This window comes from Mus caroli, unplaced genomic scaffold (genome assembly GCF_978045245.1).
Source record: "Mus caroli unplaced genomic scaffold, Mus_caroli_1 scaffold_8, whole genome shotgun sequence".
Taxonomy (NCBI): Eukaryota; Metazoa; Chordata; class Mammalia; order Rodentia; family Muridae; genus Mus; species Mus caroli.
In genome coordinates, this window is record NW_028227263.1 from 37,091,107 (window position 1) to 37,105,650 (window position 14,544).

A 14,544-nucleotide genomic window follows, 5' to 3' on the forward strand; every position below is an offset into this window, starting at 1 on the left:
GGCAAGATAGGAGAGGATGAGGCATGTCAGGAGCAAGTAGTATATAGAGCCTCTCATCTCCAAAATGCTGAACCCTATGCCAATCACGTGACTGGAGGCTTCAGTCGCAAAGCCAGATCAAGGGAGAGGAAGGGAGCTAGAACTCAGCCATAAAACCCTAAACAATAGGGTGAATATCTCAGAGGAAGGGGCGCTAGAGAAGGCACAGAGGTCATCTACACTCCTTGTCCTGTGTGTCTCTTTCATTTGTCTGTTCCCAAGTTTTGACCTTTATATTAAACTGTTAATATTCAAAAAAGCACCTTTCCTAGGTTCTACCATCTGTTCTGGCAAATTACCAGAGGATTATGGGAGTGCCTAAATTATAGCTGGTTGGCTAGCAGTTCAGTAGGCAACTGGAGACTTATTAGCCTGTGAGATAGGAGTGGCCTTGTGGGACTGAGGTCTTAACCTGTGGGGAACAAACTAACTCCAGATAACAGCAGAACTGAACTGCAAGACATCTGGTTGACATTCAGATAGTTGTCAAAGTGGTTGGTGTAGAAAAACAAACAAATTTGAAAAAAAAATCTAACCAACAAACAAGCAAAAAATAAACTTAAAAAAAAAAACCCCATAGACACTTGACACTTGTGTTGAGGGTAAACACAAAACAGTAGAAGCACACTGGTGAGACAGGTGGCAGCCTAGGGAAGATGATAAAAACGTTTCTGCAAATTTACTTCATGCAAGGAAAGTAAGGAGAACTGCAAACATGACAGGAGGAATGGCAGCTACACTTGGTACCTAAAATGTGCTGCTGGTGTTGACATACTCCAAAGGAAAGATTACTGAATTCAAAGCCACAGACAGACATACTCCCAAGTAGGGCCAGTCATATTGCTCACCACACCTTTCATTCTACTTCTAGGGAGGTGGGGACAGGAAGATCTCAAGTTTGAAGCCAGCCTGATCTGCATGAATAACTTTTCTCAAAAACAGTGTGTGTGTGTGTGTGTGTGTGTGTGTGTGTGTGTGTGTGAGAGAGAGAGAGAGAGAGAGAGAGAGAGAGAGAGAGAGAGAATAAAACAGGAAAAAATCCAGAGTATCAGTGAAAATCATTTAAAAATAACTAGCAAGTTAAATCTAATAACATCAAGATTATACATCTTGACTAACTAGAAGTAATTCCCAGGATGTAAAATTGACTTATCTTGCACAAAATCAATTAAGAGAAAATAGAGTATAATACAATGAAGAGTAAAGCCCATATTATCATTTCAGGAGATATAAAACAAAAGCACTGAACCAAATTTAATACCTTTTCATGATAAAAGGCCATTCAACAAAGTATGAACAGAAAGGACATTCCTTCTAATTTATAAAGAGACTCTATGAAAAAAATGTCTACATCTAACAAGACACTAAAGGTGAAAAAAACAAACAAATTTGCCCCAGGGATTAAAACAAATGCACCTACCCTCTTGAGGTTCTACCCAAGATGCTTAGGGAAAAGGTGAAAGAGAAGATACCCAGACTAGAGAGGAAGAAGGAGTGCTGTCTTCTACTTGTAAATGACACGTCACTGTTTTAAGAAAATTGTGTCCTCTAAAATACTCTAGACTTAATAAACAAATACAGAAAAATTTCAGGACACAAGATCAACACAGCAAATCCGTTTTATTCTTATACACATTCAATAAACAATCTAAAATGAAACAATTCAATTAATCAGCATCAAGAAATAGAATTCTGAGGAATCATGTTTAAAACGAAGTTCAATGCTATACATTGAAAACAGCAAACTTGGGCTGGGGAGATGGCTTAGTATGTAACAGAATTTGCTGTGCAAGCATGAGGACCCAAGTTCAAATCTCCAGCACCAACATAAAAGGCTAAATAAGGCCATGCACATGCTTGTAACCCCAGGGATATGACAGGTGGAGACATGAGGGCTTGCTGAGACCTGATAACTGACATCCTGGCTGCAGGTACAGAGAGAGACTGTCTTAAAGTGATAAAGTAGAAAACGACATAGAAGGATATTCAACATCCTCCTTTGGGTGTGTGCAGCTGCTCACATATGAGTGTGTATACCACATATATAAACACACACACACACACACACATTTTTAAAAAAGAGAAAACTCTAATCTTCTGGAGAGAAATTAAGCCTCAGATATATAGAAAGTCATTCTGTACTTATGGATCAGATGACTAAATAATATTAGGATAATTAGTCCCTAAATTAATCTACACACTCAGCACAAGTATCCCTCACCAGAATACCAGCTGGTTCCTTTGCACAGTGTCACAAATGCAACCCCAAACATACACACACATATACAACAAGAATAACTCAAGTAAATTTGAAGAAAAAAATTAAAAACTGAATGCCAGAGTAGTGTGGTGCTACACACCTTCAATCCTGGCACTAAGGAGCCAGAGGCTGGTAGATCTCTGTGAGTTCCAAGCCAATATGGTCTACATAGCTAGTTCCAAGGCAGCCAAGGCGTATAGTGAGGCTCTGTCTCAAAACAAATCAGGAACTGATACCAAAGAAAGCAAAGGAACCAAAACCAGGCTAGATCTAGCAAGATGGCTCAACAGTTAAAGGTGCTTGCTGTACAAACCTAGAGACCTGAGTTTGAATCCTAGAACTCACATAACGATGGAAGGAGCGAACCAACTCCACAAAATTGTCCTCTGGACATGGCATGAACAGGTAACCTCTACACACACACACACGCACACACACACACACACACACCAATGATAAATTAAGGAAAAATATTAAAGAACAGGCAGACAAATGTAGTACTAGTAGCAAAAATGCTGGAATTCCATGATATAAATAACACAGTAAACATAAAATGGTCTAAACATTCCAATTAACAGCCACATTTATTAGATTGGATAAAGATGGCACAGTTATTTGATCCCTCAAAGAAAGGCACTTCAGGTATAAAATTGGTGAGGTTAAAACTAAAAAGCACGGAGAAAGATGCCAGGCAAAAACTAATGAAGAGTAAGCTGGGGTGAATATAACAGACTAAGTAGACTTTGAAGCAGCACACTCTGGAATCAACAAGGATGTTCACACTGATACAAGTGAACTTGTTGAGTCCTTACAACAACCCCAAATGTTTATAGTCCTAAGAAGAAAACTTCAACACAAAGGAAGCAAGATGTGATCCACCAGAGAATGCAAAGGAAAGGAAAGGATCTTGGGTATGGTGTAGTTCTTGGCCTGAAACCGAAGTAGAAGTTGTTTTCACTAACAAGATCACTAAAAACAAGGGAGAGGGAGGAAAGAAACCAAGACAGAAAGAAGTTCTCATATCAGAGATGAAGCAATAATCAGAAAGGTAGACACAAACAAGGAGCGTGCAGAGCCACAGACGGCAGAGGAGTTCGGATGAGCTGCCTTGGTTATGCCCAGGGCCGCCAGGAGGCAGACAGGAAGTAAGAGTTCCCAGCATCAGCAGCATAGGTGGAGGATTGGGGCAGAAGCCGGGCTGGAGCTGACTGAGAGCTCAGCAGGTGAGGTGATGGAGCTGACAGGCCCTGACTTCAACTTCAACAGACAGAGGGAAAGAGCAACGGGACCTTATAAAATTGAGTTCGTGGGGACTATCTTTAACTGGGTTACAAAGGAAAGTTCCAGGAAAATGGAGTGTGAACAAGCACTGGAAGTGTGGGTAGAAAATGAAAGAGGGTACTTGGGGTCCCAGGGGACATGGAAAGGGCTATCAGATCTCTGGTGGTGAGGTTAACAAGAAGAGAGACACCTATTCCTCACTGTGTCAGGAACTGGAAGCATTGACTGTCACAATTGTGGAGAAGTTGGAGGTCCAGGGCAGAGTGTGGAGAAGTCGCTTCCTGATGGATATTCTTCCCTCTGCAAAGTCAGAGCCTACAGGCAGCTGAGGATGAGGAGGGAAGTGTACATATGAAAGCAGTATTCTGTGAGAGCTTTGAAACAGCTGTGGGGGACACGAGTGCTGCTGGACACTACTGGGACAGAGAGAAAGCTTCAGGCTTCTGGGAACTAGGGCAACAAAGGGTAGGCAATTCCCCTCCAAGGATGGTGAGTTGCTCTAACAGTAAGCTAGAATATCCTCATAGAAGAGGAACTCAGAGTGAGCATTAAAACTAGGAGTTCAGGGCGCTGGGAGATTGCTCAGTGGTTAGAACTGACTGCTCTTCCCAAGTACCTGGGTTCAATGCCCAGTACACACACATGGCAGCTCACAGCCATTTGTAACTCTAGTTCCAAAGAATCTGATGCCCTCTTCAGGCCTCCATAGGCACCAGGCATGCAAGTGGTACACAGACGTGCATTTGTTTTTTGTCAAGCACCCACACACATAACAACAACAGCAGCAGCAACAACAATAACAGGAGTTTGGAGGCTGAAGGTCTCTAAGAACTGAGACGGCTTCAGTGTGGAAGAAAGCACGCACGGGAGTGCAAAGACATTAAAGTTTCGGAGATATATAAAGAAGAGGGTATGGAACTGGACAGGGCTGGAGCAGGGTCTGAGAGAAGTTGGAAGTGAGGGTGGATATGATGAAACATATTGTATATACATATGAAACTCTCATATGGTAGATAAATAAAAATTAAGGATTTATTTACTTTATGCATGAGTATTCTGCCTGCATGTATGTATATGTATCATATGCATGTCTCCAGAGGACAGAAGAGGGCACTGGATCCTCTGGAATGGAGTTACAGATGGCTTTAAGACTTCCGTGACTGAATATCTGAAAAGGTTTTCTTTTTGGCAGTATATTGTGCTATTTTGAGCCAGTTTAATAATCTGGCCATTAAGTGGGGGTGTTTAGACCTTTTACATTTATTGTTTTTATTAGTATCACTGAGTTCCATCTACCCTATTATTAATAGTTCATTTGCCCATCGTGTTCCCTTAAAAATCACCACCACTACCACCACCATCACCATCATCATCGTGTGTAGATCTTAAGTACTTTCATCAAATAATATTGAGATGCCAGTATGAGCAAATGAAATGGACATGATATTTAAGGAGTTAAAGATAGAAAAAAAAAAGAAAGGTCATGATAGAAATGCACTATGCTCATTGTCTTAGAAACTTCTAGTACAGTGGTAAGACTAAAATGGAACACTATAGGTCAAGAACCAAACTTCTATTGCTTTCCTATACCACTCCAAGGCTCTAGGGTTGCCGAGGCCAGGAGTCCTAACACAATGTCATACAAGATACACAGAGATACGCTCCTGCGATCTATGTTCCACGGGTTAAACACCCCTAGGCTTAGTGTGTGGATCAAGACAATTCTTCATTGTCTAGTGTTGCCCAGAAAAGCCTAAAGATTGGATGCCCTTTGCTGGCTGTTCTTAACTTATAAATATGTGCTCCTTTAACACAGTCCCTGCTCCTGAGGATGCCTAGCTCTTTAACTCTCTGTCTATCTAGGGAAATGCATGTTCATATAGGACTGGTCATTACTGGTGAAATGTGGGTACCATCTTGAATTATGAAGTTTAGGGATATTGAAAGAGCCAGAGTGGTACTAGCAGTCCTGAATAAAATAGAGATGTAGAAAAATCTAGAACCTAGCTAGCCTAGAAAAATATTATATCCAAGAGTCCTTGATAATCCAGACACCAAATATAGACATCTACAACTTATTCAGGGTCTCAAGCTAAAGCAGGATTGCAGTCACAAGGACAATGCCACTCCCAGTAAAACCCATGTCTCTCACACGGTAAGTCTTGATCCCTCATCTTCAGTGCCTAGAAGGAGCCCTGCATAGACAGCCTGGGTTCCAGTTCCAACTCTCCCACGAACTTGCAGTGTGACCTTGCCCCAAAGCCCCAGTTTTTCCTGTTAAATAAGGGGTTGGATATAGGATCTCAAAGACACCTGCAGGTCTATGATCTATGGTGTGTTGGATGCAGGAAGAAGGCTCATCAGCTTGCATCACTCAAAATACAGGAGCTGCAGAAAACAAATGAGCCGAGTCCTGCAGGCTGCATCAGTCATCAGAGCAGAGCCCTCCCTTTGGGGTACACTGTTGCATCCCTAAGAGCCTACAGGCCAGGCTCAAGGGACACCATTCTCTTTGTGAGATTTTTCTCTAGGCTACACAGTTAACCTGCTCTGAGGCTGTGTGGATGGGAGGTCTCTGCCACAGGGCCATACCTGAGCCCCCAGGTTCTATACAGAATGTCTCTTTAGGCTCAATTCTCACCATCCATCCTATCCATACATGTTCTATGACCAACATCCATGGGAGGCAAAAGAGAGCCTCAGATGAACCCTTTTCTCTAGATTCTTTTTTCCTTTGGAAGAGCAGGCAGATTCCCCAGGTACATGGTACACCTGGAAGGCCCTCCTCAGCTGGGGAGGGGAGCCTATCCTTTTGCTTAATTTATACAGACAGAGCTCGGCCCCCTCCTTTGCAGGTAGTTATTTCTGACCACCTCTCAGTCTAAGAAATGAATCTTAGGAGTCCCAACACCAGCAAGCTACAAATGATGTACTGATCGGTAGTCATGGACAAGACTTGCCTCCAGCCTGGGCTAGGGGACTATGATATGAACAATACAGAATGGGAGCTTTAGCATCATGATCCAGTCAGTAGTAGCCCTAGGCTACAATGCTGGTGATAACTCATCCCTGGAGAGGTCCAGCTGAGAGACCCAGGGAAGGCTGGTAAAGCTGGGCCTCTGGGCCTTTCACCAGTGCTACTTGGATGGACAGGGGCAAAAGGACCACAGAAGATCTGACAGGACCAAATCAAGCTCACAATAGCCAAAGTAATACAGACTTTACCTAGTGGCCACACCCTTCCCTAAACTCTACCTCACACATATACACACCACAGCATGACCAATGAGCCACCCTCACTTCCCCACCTCCCCACCTCCCCACGCAGTCTCTCCTGTGGATGGCCTTCTCCAGAGACAGCTCTCCCTCCTCCCCAGTCAGCTCACCCAGCGACTTCCCTTCCTTCCTTCCAGTATTTCCTCCGGGATGTTCTCCTGAGGAGGAAAAGAACAGGTGACTCTCCACACCCTTGCCCGTTCACCGAGTTATTCCTACTTGTTGCCTGGCCATACTGTGGTCACTCAAGGCCTCCTTTAGTGTCCTGGTTTCAGTAGCTTCAGGAAGTAGATTAAGTGATGGATCAGGTGGAGGTGATTTCTACAGGATTGCTCACTCTGTGGGCAGTGACTGGCTGTGGTTGTGAAGCTGGGTTGGGGTGATGGAGAACAGGCAGAAGCTGGATAGAGGAGCTCTCCAGGAGAGATAGCAGGCACAACATGGAATGAGGAGGTTTAGGCATGGGACAGAGGTCCTCACTTGAGGGGGGTTGGATCCCTGAGGTGCTGGGCACATCCTACAGTATGGACCTCCTTGATCACATGCTTAGAGACTATTGAGCTTTGTGAGGCTGGGGGACCCCATGTGTTAGGGGAGAGGCATATAGGGAGAAGGGGAGAACTCAGAACAGTAAGGAGTGAGGGGGGATGGGGCAGTGATTAGAATGTAGAAAACAGGAATGAGGCCTGTGAGTGGTGGGTGGAGCTCACACAAGGGCAGGTCCTTGGGCCAAACGCAGGGAGGGCGTTCAAGCGCTTACCTATCTCTTCGGTGGCCCCGTTTCAGGGGCCCAGGTCTCCTGTTCTGCTTTGAATGCCGAGATCCCATGGGCCGGGGAGTGCCTCCTGGGAACAAAAGTCTTGTCTGGGTGGAGGAGTGCAAACCCAGAGAGAAAGAAAAGATATCCTGGTCCCATGATGGACAGAGGATGGAGTGAGTTTGGGGGATGGTCCCAGCATCAGACTATACACAAAGCCCTGGAGTCTGTTGACAATTGTGTCTTCCTTCATCACCAAGGCAACAGGAAAGCTAACGACCACCAACACTGGTAAATCGGGACACAAAAACCCTCTGTCTCGTATCCCTTCTAAGCTCTTCAAGATCAGACTAAATTGTCAAGGTCTCGGGGCTATGTCACATAGGGATAGCCAACTGCTGGTTTCCATGGCAACAGAGAATCCGTGTGTCCCTGTGTCTGTAGGTTACTATGGCAAACCAGGCTGCACCAAGTGTGCTGAGGTAAAAGATCTCATTTGGAAGGTCCACAGGCAGATGGCACAGGCACTGCTGCCCTCTCTGTGGGCGGCTCTGTGCCAGAGGGCAGGCTCCAGGGTGGGAGTACACACAGCATGCCTTTCAGAAGCCATTGAGAACCAGATTCTCTTGTCAGAGTTTTCAGTCTCTTGTCTCCTCACACCACTGGAAGTACACACAGCAGGCCACACGTCCTCACATTAACCCCCTACACTGAGAACACCTGAGCCTGCAAGCTGCACAGTCTCTCCCTATTGCTAAACCCCTTTCTCTGCCTGCTTTCCATACCTAACAGCAAGATGTTGCACAGCACTTGCCACTGGAGGGTGCCCTTGTTGATTTCTTATGTGCCTAGCCATTCAGTCAGGCCACTGTGGCACCATCTTGGCTTCCTGATTTGCACTATCCATTTTCGTGTACCGTGGCACGTTCTGATGTTCTCTACTGAGCATCTTTGAACCCCACCTACTTCTACCCCAAACCACATCTGGATTAGGGTCTCTTCTCTGGCTGACTGGAATCAGGATGTCTACCACCAATTTGCTCCTCTCAACTCCATCCTCCAGCAGCACCTGGGAAAGGTGTCTGATGCTGATCTCTCTCTTCAGGTTCCCTCCGTGTCCTGCTGAATGCCTCCAACCCACCTACTGCCTCAGGACAGACTGTGCTAACATCTCAGATGCTCCTGCCAACTCTCCAGGCCTCCCAGGGACACTGCCTCCTGTCTTTCCCTTACCCAATTGTGTCCCTAACTCCCAACTCACTTCTTTCCCCCTTATTCTCCCCCACTCACCCTGTAAATACCACATCCTGAATGTCTGCAAGGGTTAGGAACAATAACTAATAATTTCTAATAAAAATGTCTGAAACCTATCTTTGGGGGCTAACTTCACCTTTAGGGTGAAAAGGTGACTCCCAGATATGAAGCCAAATGTTGCTGATTCCACACCAATGTGACTCCAGAGATCCAGGTCTCTCGTCTCAAAGCAGACAGATGAAGTCTTAGAGAGGGGTCAGGGGAGGGGTGCAGACAGTGAGACCCATTCTCTTTGCTCTCACCTACTCCAGAACACAAAACCATCACAGACCATCAACTGAGATGGTTTCTCACCCACCCCAGGTATCACAGACAGAATGTGAGGCTCAGAAAGGGAGGAAAGGCCAGAGCCAGCCTCTGGGTACGGCACTGTGTATGGGCACTTTCCAGGTGGGGAGTGTGAATGATACAAATCAGCCCACTAAGGCACCTGCCAAGGCTTCGGCTTTTCCCTATCCACCACGGAGCACACAGTGCTTGTACCAGAAAGGGGAGACTGCATCTCTCATAACCTTCCCCTGACTCCACATGCTTTCTGTCCTGTCTCAACAGAACAGAAACTTCTAGTTAGAATCGACAAGCTCTCAGAACTAAGCTCAGACCAGTACTTTCTCAAATTTTCCTTGGTCCCTTCCACAGTCCACAGGGTTAAGCCAGGAGAAGTAGGCCACACAGAAAGGGTGAACCTATCAACTGAAGCCAGTTTCCTGGAGGGGCGCTCATGCTTCTCACCTTGAGGCTGCTCTGGAGGTTCAGCTGCTACTGAGGCTTCTGCCCATGACACCCTGGGGAGGATTAGGGAAGGATGGTCAAAAGTAATCTTGGGGCTAGATACCTGCAGACTCCAGGATCACACCTCCCAGAGGCTAGGTAAACTGCAGACCCCAGGACCACACCTCCCAGAGGCTAGGTAAACTGCAGACCCCAGGACCACACCTCCCAGAGGCTAGGTAAACTGCAGACCCCAGGACCACACCTCCCAGGCACAGGGTCCCCTGACCTTGAGGTGATGAACAGTGGCTCTAAAACCTCACACGTGCATAACTCAGTATCTAGGTCTGTACTCTGCCAGGTCTTCAAGCCCAGGAAAGAGCTTTGGTTCTGGTTCTGTCCTCCAGGGTCCCCCTTGTGTGTTTGAACTGTTGCAGTACTCTGCATTTCTTCCTTTAGTGGGGAGCACAACCCTCTACAGTGGACACTAGTAATATTTCACAGACAAGCTGAGGCTCAAAAACTCGCTCAGTATGTGGCAGAGTGGGCATGCAGAACATGATGCTCTGCTTCTACATGTAAGGGACAAGATGACCTTCTACCACCAAGAGGGGTGATGAGCCTGCTCTGTAGTACAGCGGGTACTCGAGGCAGATCATGGAATATGAAGGCAAGACATAGAGGCTTCTCTACATGTCACCTGAGACTGTTGCTAACCTCCCCTCACCAAGACAGGCATCCTGACATCGAATGGCCAAATGACCCAGGCCCCATAACAAGGCAAGTCTTAGCACCTTGCCAACATATTGACGCTTATCTTTCAGAAATGCTGTTCAGTTCTTAGAAGAATTCAGTACAACCTAGTGATGGCAGAGAGAGGGTGTTCTCTGGTGACAGGGGTTTCTCTTTGACAGAGTCTCTTTACCACAACGGGAGCCCTTCAACAAACAAGACCTACCCTCTGCAGAAGGCTGGTTAGTGGGCATCCATGTGTGTTCCAGTGGTTCATCTCTCTGTCACAACGAGATCCTCATTGTCCTGTCAGCCACATGCTGTCCTCTCCCTGGGAGGAATTCAGGCAAGTGTAATTTTCTCTACTTCTGCACACACACAGGACACTTTTGTTGCTCTTTAGATCCCCATGCCAGGGATGCTGTGTGCTTGCCTTCACTTCCCTAGCTGGACATGCTTACAGGAAAGGCAAAAGACCAGCATGGTCTGTCTTATAGTTACCAGGGCAACCTACATAGGACAGTTATAGGGGTGGGGCAGGAGGGTTTCCCTGAATCCTTGCTACTCAGGGCCCCCACTCAGAAGAGCAGTTGAGCCACTCTACTCAGGGCAGTAGACGTGAGCACTGAAGGAAGCAGGGGTGAGTTCCCAGAGGGGAGTGGGGGTGGCAAGGCTGGGGCCATGCAGAGTTTAAGGACATGCTAAAAAAAAACTCGATCTACAATGAAATGTACCACTTTAATAGAAAAAAACTACAAATGTGTCCACGACTAACTGATGTCTGAAAATAGTGGAGTTAGATAAGCAAGGCCAAATCCTGGGATTTTCTTGTTTGGAGATGTTTGTGCATTTGTTTCGTTTTGATATTTAAGACAATTAGTTAGTATGTGGGTGTACTTGGGCTGCAGCAAGCACGTGGAAGTCAGAAGAGCACGGGGGCAGGTGTGGGGGGAGAGTCACGTCTCTTTTCCCACAACAAAGATCCTGGACATTCAGCTCAGGTTACGGAGATTCACAGAAATTTGACCAGCTGAGCCACCTCACTGGGTCCTGATTATTTTTCAGAGATGGTATTAAAATACTATTTTGATGTATGAGGTTTTTTTTGAGTCAGAGTCTCACTATCTAGCATGGCCTAACTTGGAACTCACTGTATGTACCAGGTTGGCCTTGAACTTGTGGCAATCCTCTTGCATCAGCCCTTGGGTGCTGTGATGACAGACATTTGAGTTACCACACCTGGTTTAATTAATGGGCTTTCTAGAGATCCCTTTAATTATGCACGAGAGACAAATGCCTCTTATTTCATCTTTCTGGGGCCTGAAGGAGTGGGACAGTTTTGAAAATATATCAGGTGACAAAGTACCACCAGTTCATGAGCTACCTATCATCTGCCAAGTGCACAGATTCATCTCAGTTCTGAGTGTATGGCACGCAGATTCACATGACTCTGATATAAAGAGGGGTTCTGGGACAAACAGGTGCCTGGCATGCACATGGCCCCTTACTCGCAGAGCAGCAGTGACTCATAAGGCAGCTTCCACTTCCTGCCCTCCCTCGGGTTGGCTGCTAAGAAGAGGGGAGGGGAAACAGGGAGGGAGTAATGGGGTGGGCAGGGAAGAGGCTGCAGTCTTTCATGACTTCCTGGGAATAGCAGGTTAGCTGTAATTGCTCGGAGCTGAGAGGCTGTTGATGAATGTTCATAATAATCAGCCTTCAGATCTGACACAGCTCAGGCTGGGATGACTGTTTTGAATGGAAATTGAACCCAAACTAGTAATTACCCAGGTGAGCGATGCCAGTCTTCTCCTGGAGCCCTGTTCTAGACAGGGAAATGACACCTGCATGTCAACTGAGGGCTCTTTCCCAGGGCCACTCTCAAGAGAACAAGCTGGCCCAAACTCTGCCAACATGATGGGAAACAGTGGACAGGATTACTCACCCTTCTTCCTAGGAACTACTGCTTGCAAAGGACCCACCGTTGCCCCTAGTCTGTAAGCAGAGTCCTATGTCCGGCCTCACTCCTAATAGGTAGGCCTTTCCCCTACTGCTTGGTCTAGCATCTCTGCTGACATTATCTCTCCATGTCCAAAGCAAGTGCTTCCCCCCCCCCCCACACACACACACAAGTGCCATCTTCAAAGGTGATGCCTAGGACCCCTGGACACTGTGGCCAGCTGTGAGGAGTGGAACACAACAGGCCCTAGTATCCATCCTGGCTTAGGCCTCTGGTCTCTATTTGCTCTTTGCTCCAGACAGAGGCCAGAAATCTGTACCTGGAAATAGGCAGCCTTCTCTGGCCCACAATGTGGTGTCTCATTTCATATCTGGACCTCTAGGGTGCTGGCACTACCCAGAGCCAAGCCAGAGGGGGAAGCACTTACTCCCGTGTCTTGTGATTTTTGTCCTGATTCTCCCAGGGCTGCTGGATACTAAGAAAGCATATGCTAGACAGCTAAGATGAAGTGAATGGTGGTTCATACACGGGACACACCAATCTTCCACTCTCTTCACTGTGCTTGGCCTAGGCCAGTTGAGAGGCCCAGAGGAGGCCTAAGCCTTTGACAACTCCTAAGGGAAGACAGATAAGTGGGCAGCAAATTACAACTAGAGGTGGGCCCTAATGGTCTCCACCCAAGGAAACACTCTGAGCCTCAAGTCTACAGGTGTTTTCGAGAAGCCTCAAGAGAGACAGGTCAGGCCAGTGGGGTTCAGTGAGTGTGAGCATAGCCTTTCAGGCTGCAGAAACACGGTAAGGAGCTGGCACCTCGAATGCCACCTAGTGGTGTCAGAGAAGGAAGGCAGCTTCAGGTCAAGTGATGCTTCCCTCCCTATCTGTCCCCACCCCTGAACTCAAATGTGAACAGAAAGCCGAGGAAATGGATTTTGTTTTGCTCCCAAAGGCTTGGGGCTTTGAAGATAGGATATAGCATGGGGCCCATGGTATGGAAACATCAGATCAGCAGGGAGGGAGGGGCTGGATCACAGGTTCCCTTTCAGGACACACTGCAGCCTTCTGAATACTTCTCTACTCTGCAGTGAGTCCTACTCCTTCAGCAAGACTTCAGCTGCCACCAGCGCCTGGTCTGTCCCACGGGAAGTGGCCAGAGCCCATCTCAGCCTGTCTGAACCCTGCTGGGTCCCAGAAGGCTCAGTTTCTACACCCTCTCACTTCTTCCCAGGGAAAAGTCATCACCAGAGCCGACTAGTCACTGAGGTAATGTTCCGAGGGTGAACACCCAGCACAGGGTATATCGGCTGTGTGGGTGGGGTGGGGATTGCACAGGGCGGAGGGAGGCAGCTGTGGCATGAGAGAATGGCCACCATGGGGTAAAAGGAGGGCAGCCTTGGGAATAGCTCACAGGGCTGTAAGGTTTTTCTTAAAGGGCCAAGGAATAAATATTTTAGACGTGTGAGCCAGATTAGCCCCACGATTGCAGGGTGAAGGAGCCTTGACAGTATCTAAAAACATAGGTTTAGCAGTGCACCAATAAACCGTTTACAAAAGTAGGCACTTGTACACTGGCTGTAATGCCCTGATTCAGTACATCTGGAGGACATAGCCTCTTGCTACACACTGTTAACAAATATAGGGTGTCCACGGATGACCAGCACACTCACTGAGATCTTGTCAGACATGGCATAAGGTCAGGGTCAGAGCAGGCACAGTCCCAGTGGTGGTTCTAATCCTTGCCCTCAGCACTCAGGTTGGGGGTTGGGGGGGGGAGCGGGGGAGGCACTCACCTGCTGTGAAGGTTTTGTTGCTGTTGTTATTCCACTTTCTTCCTCTAGGGGGTCTCTCTTGGTCTAGCCACTGCCCCTTCAACCCCTTCTCCAGCAGGAAACCCCCAGAGCAAAGGGTGGGGATAGGGGTGAATGGGGCTGAACTGCCCCAGGGACAAACCAACAGACAGATGACACCAGGGGAAGGTGAGGTGGCCAGAGGCGGGAGGAGGAGATGTAACCCAGCACCAAGAGCCAGAGGCCAAGAAGAGGCCAGGCTGGCCCTATTAGTCCTGTGAGGCTGGGCCCCACTGGACCCCAACTCCTACCAGAGCCACACACAGCTAGCAGGGGACCTGTCCAGCTTCTCCACCCCAGCCCCTGTCTCTTTGTAGGTGACACTGGGCAATAAGATCACAAGTCCTGGATGGGGTTGGTACGCTTGTTCTCA

At 47.2% G+C, this 14,544-nt stretch overlaps 1 protein-coding gene across 3 annotated transcripts in view; it reads right to left on the reverse strand.

Moving 5' to 3' along the window:
- Tub (TUB bipartite transcription factor) overlaps positions 1 to 14,544 on the reverse strand; it is an 83,009-nt gene that overhangs the window by 53,484 nt on the left and 14,981 nt on the right. Inside the window, exons 2-5 of one of the 3 annotated variants that reach the window (XM_085841421.1) lie at positions 10,597 to 10,701; positions 9,660 to 9,712; positions 7,617 to 7,701; positions 6,967 to 7,014 (exon numbers count right to left, since the gene is read on the reverse strand). The exons of the other annotated variants lie outside the window; for them this stretch is intronic. Of the exons in view, the coding sequence (XP_085697547.1) occupies positions 6,967 to 7,014; positions 7,617 to 7,684 (116 nt within the window). The 5' untranslated portion in view covers positions 7,685 to 7,701; positions 9,660 to 9,712; positions 10,597 to 10,701. The remainder of the gene's footprint in view (positions 1 to 6,966; positions 7,015 to 7,616; positions 7,702 to 9,659; positions 9,713 to 10,596; positions 10,702 to 14,544) is intronic. 3 annotated transcript variants of the gene reach the window in all.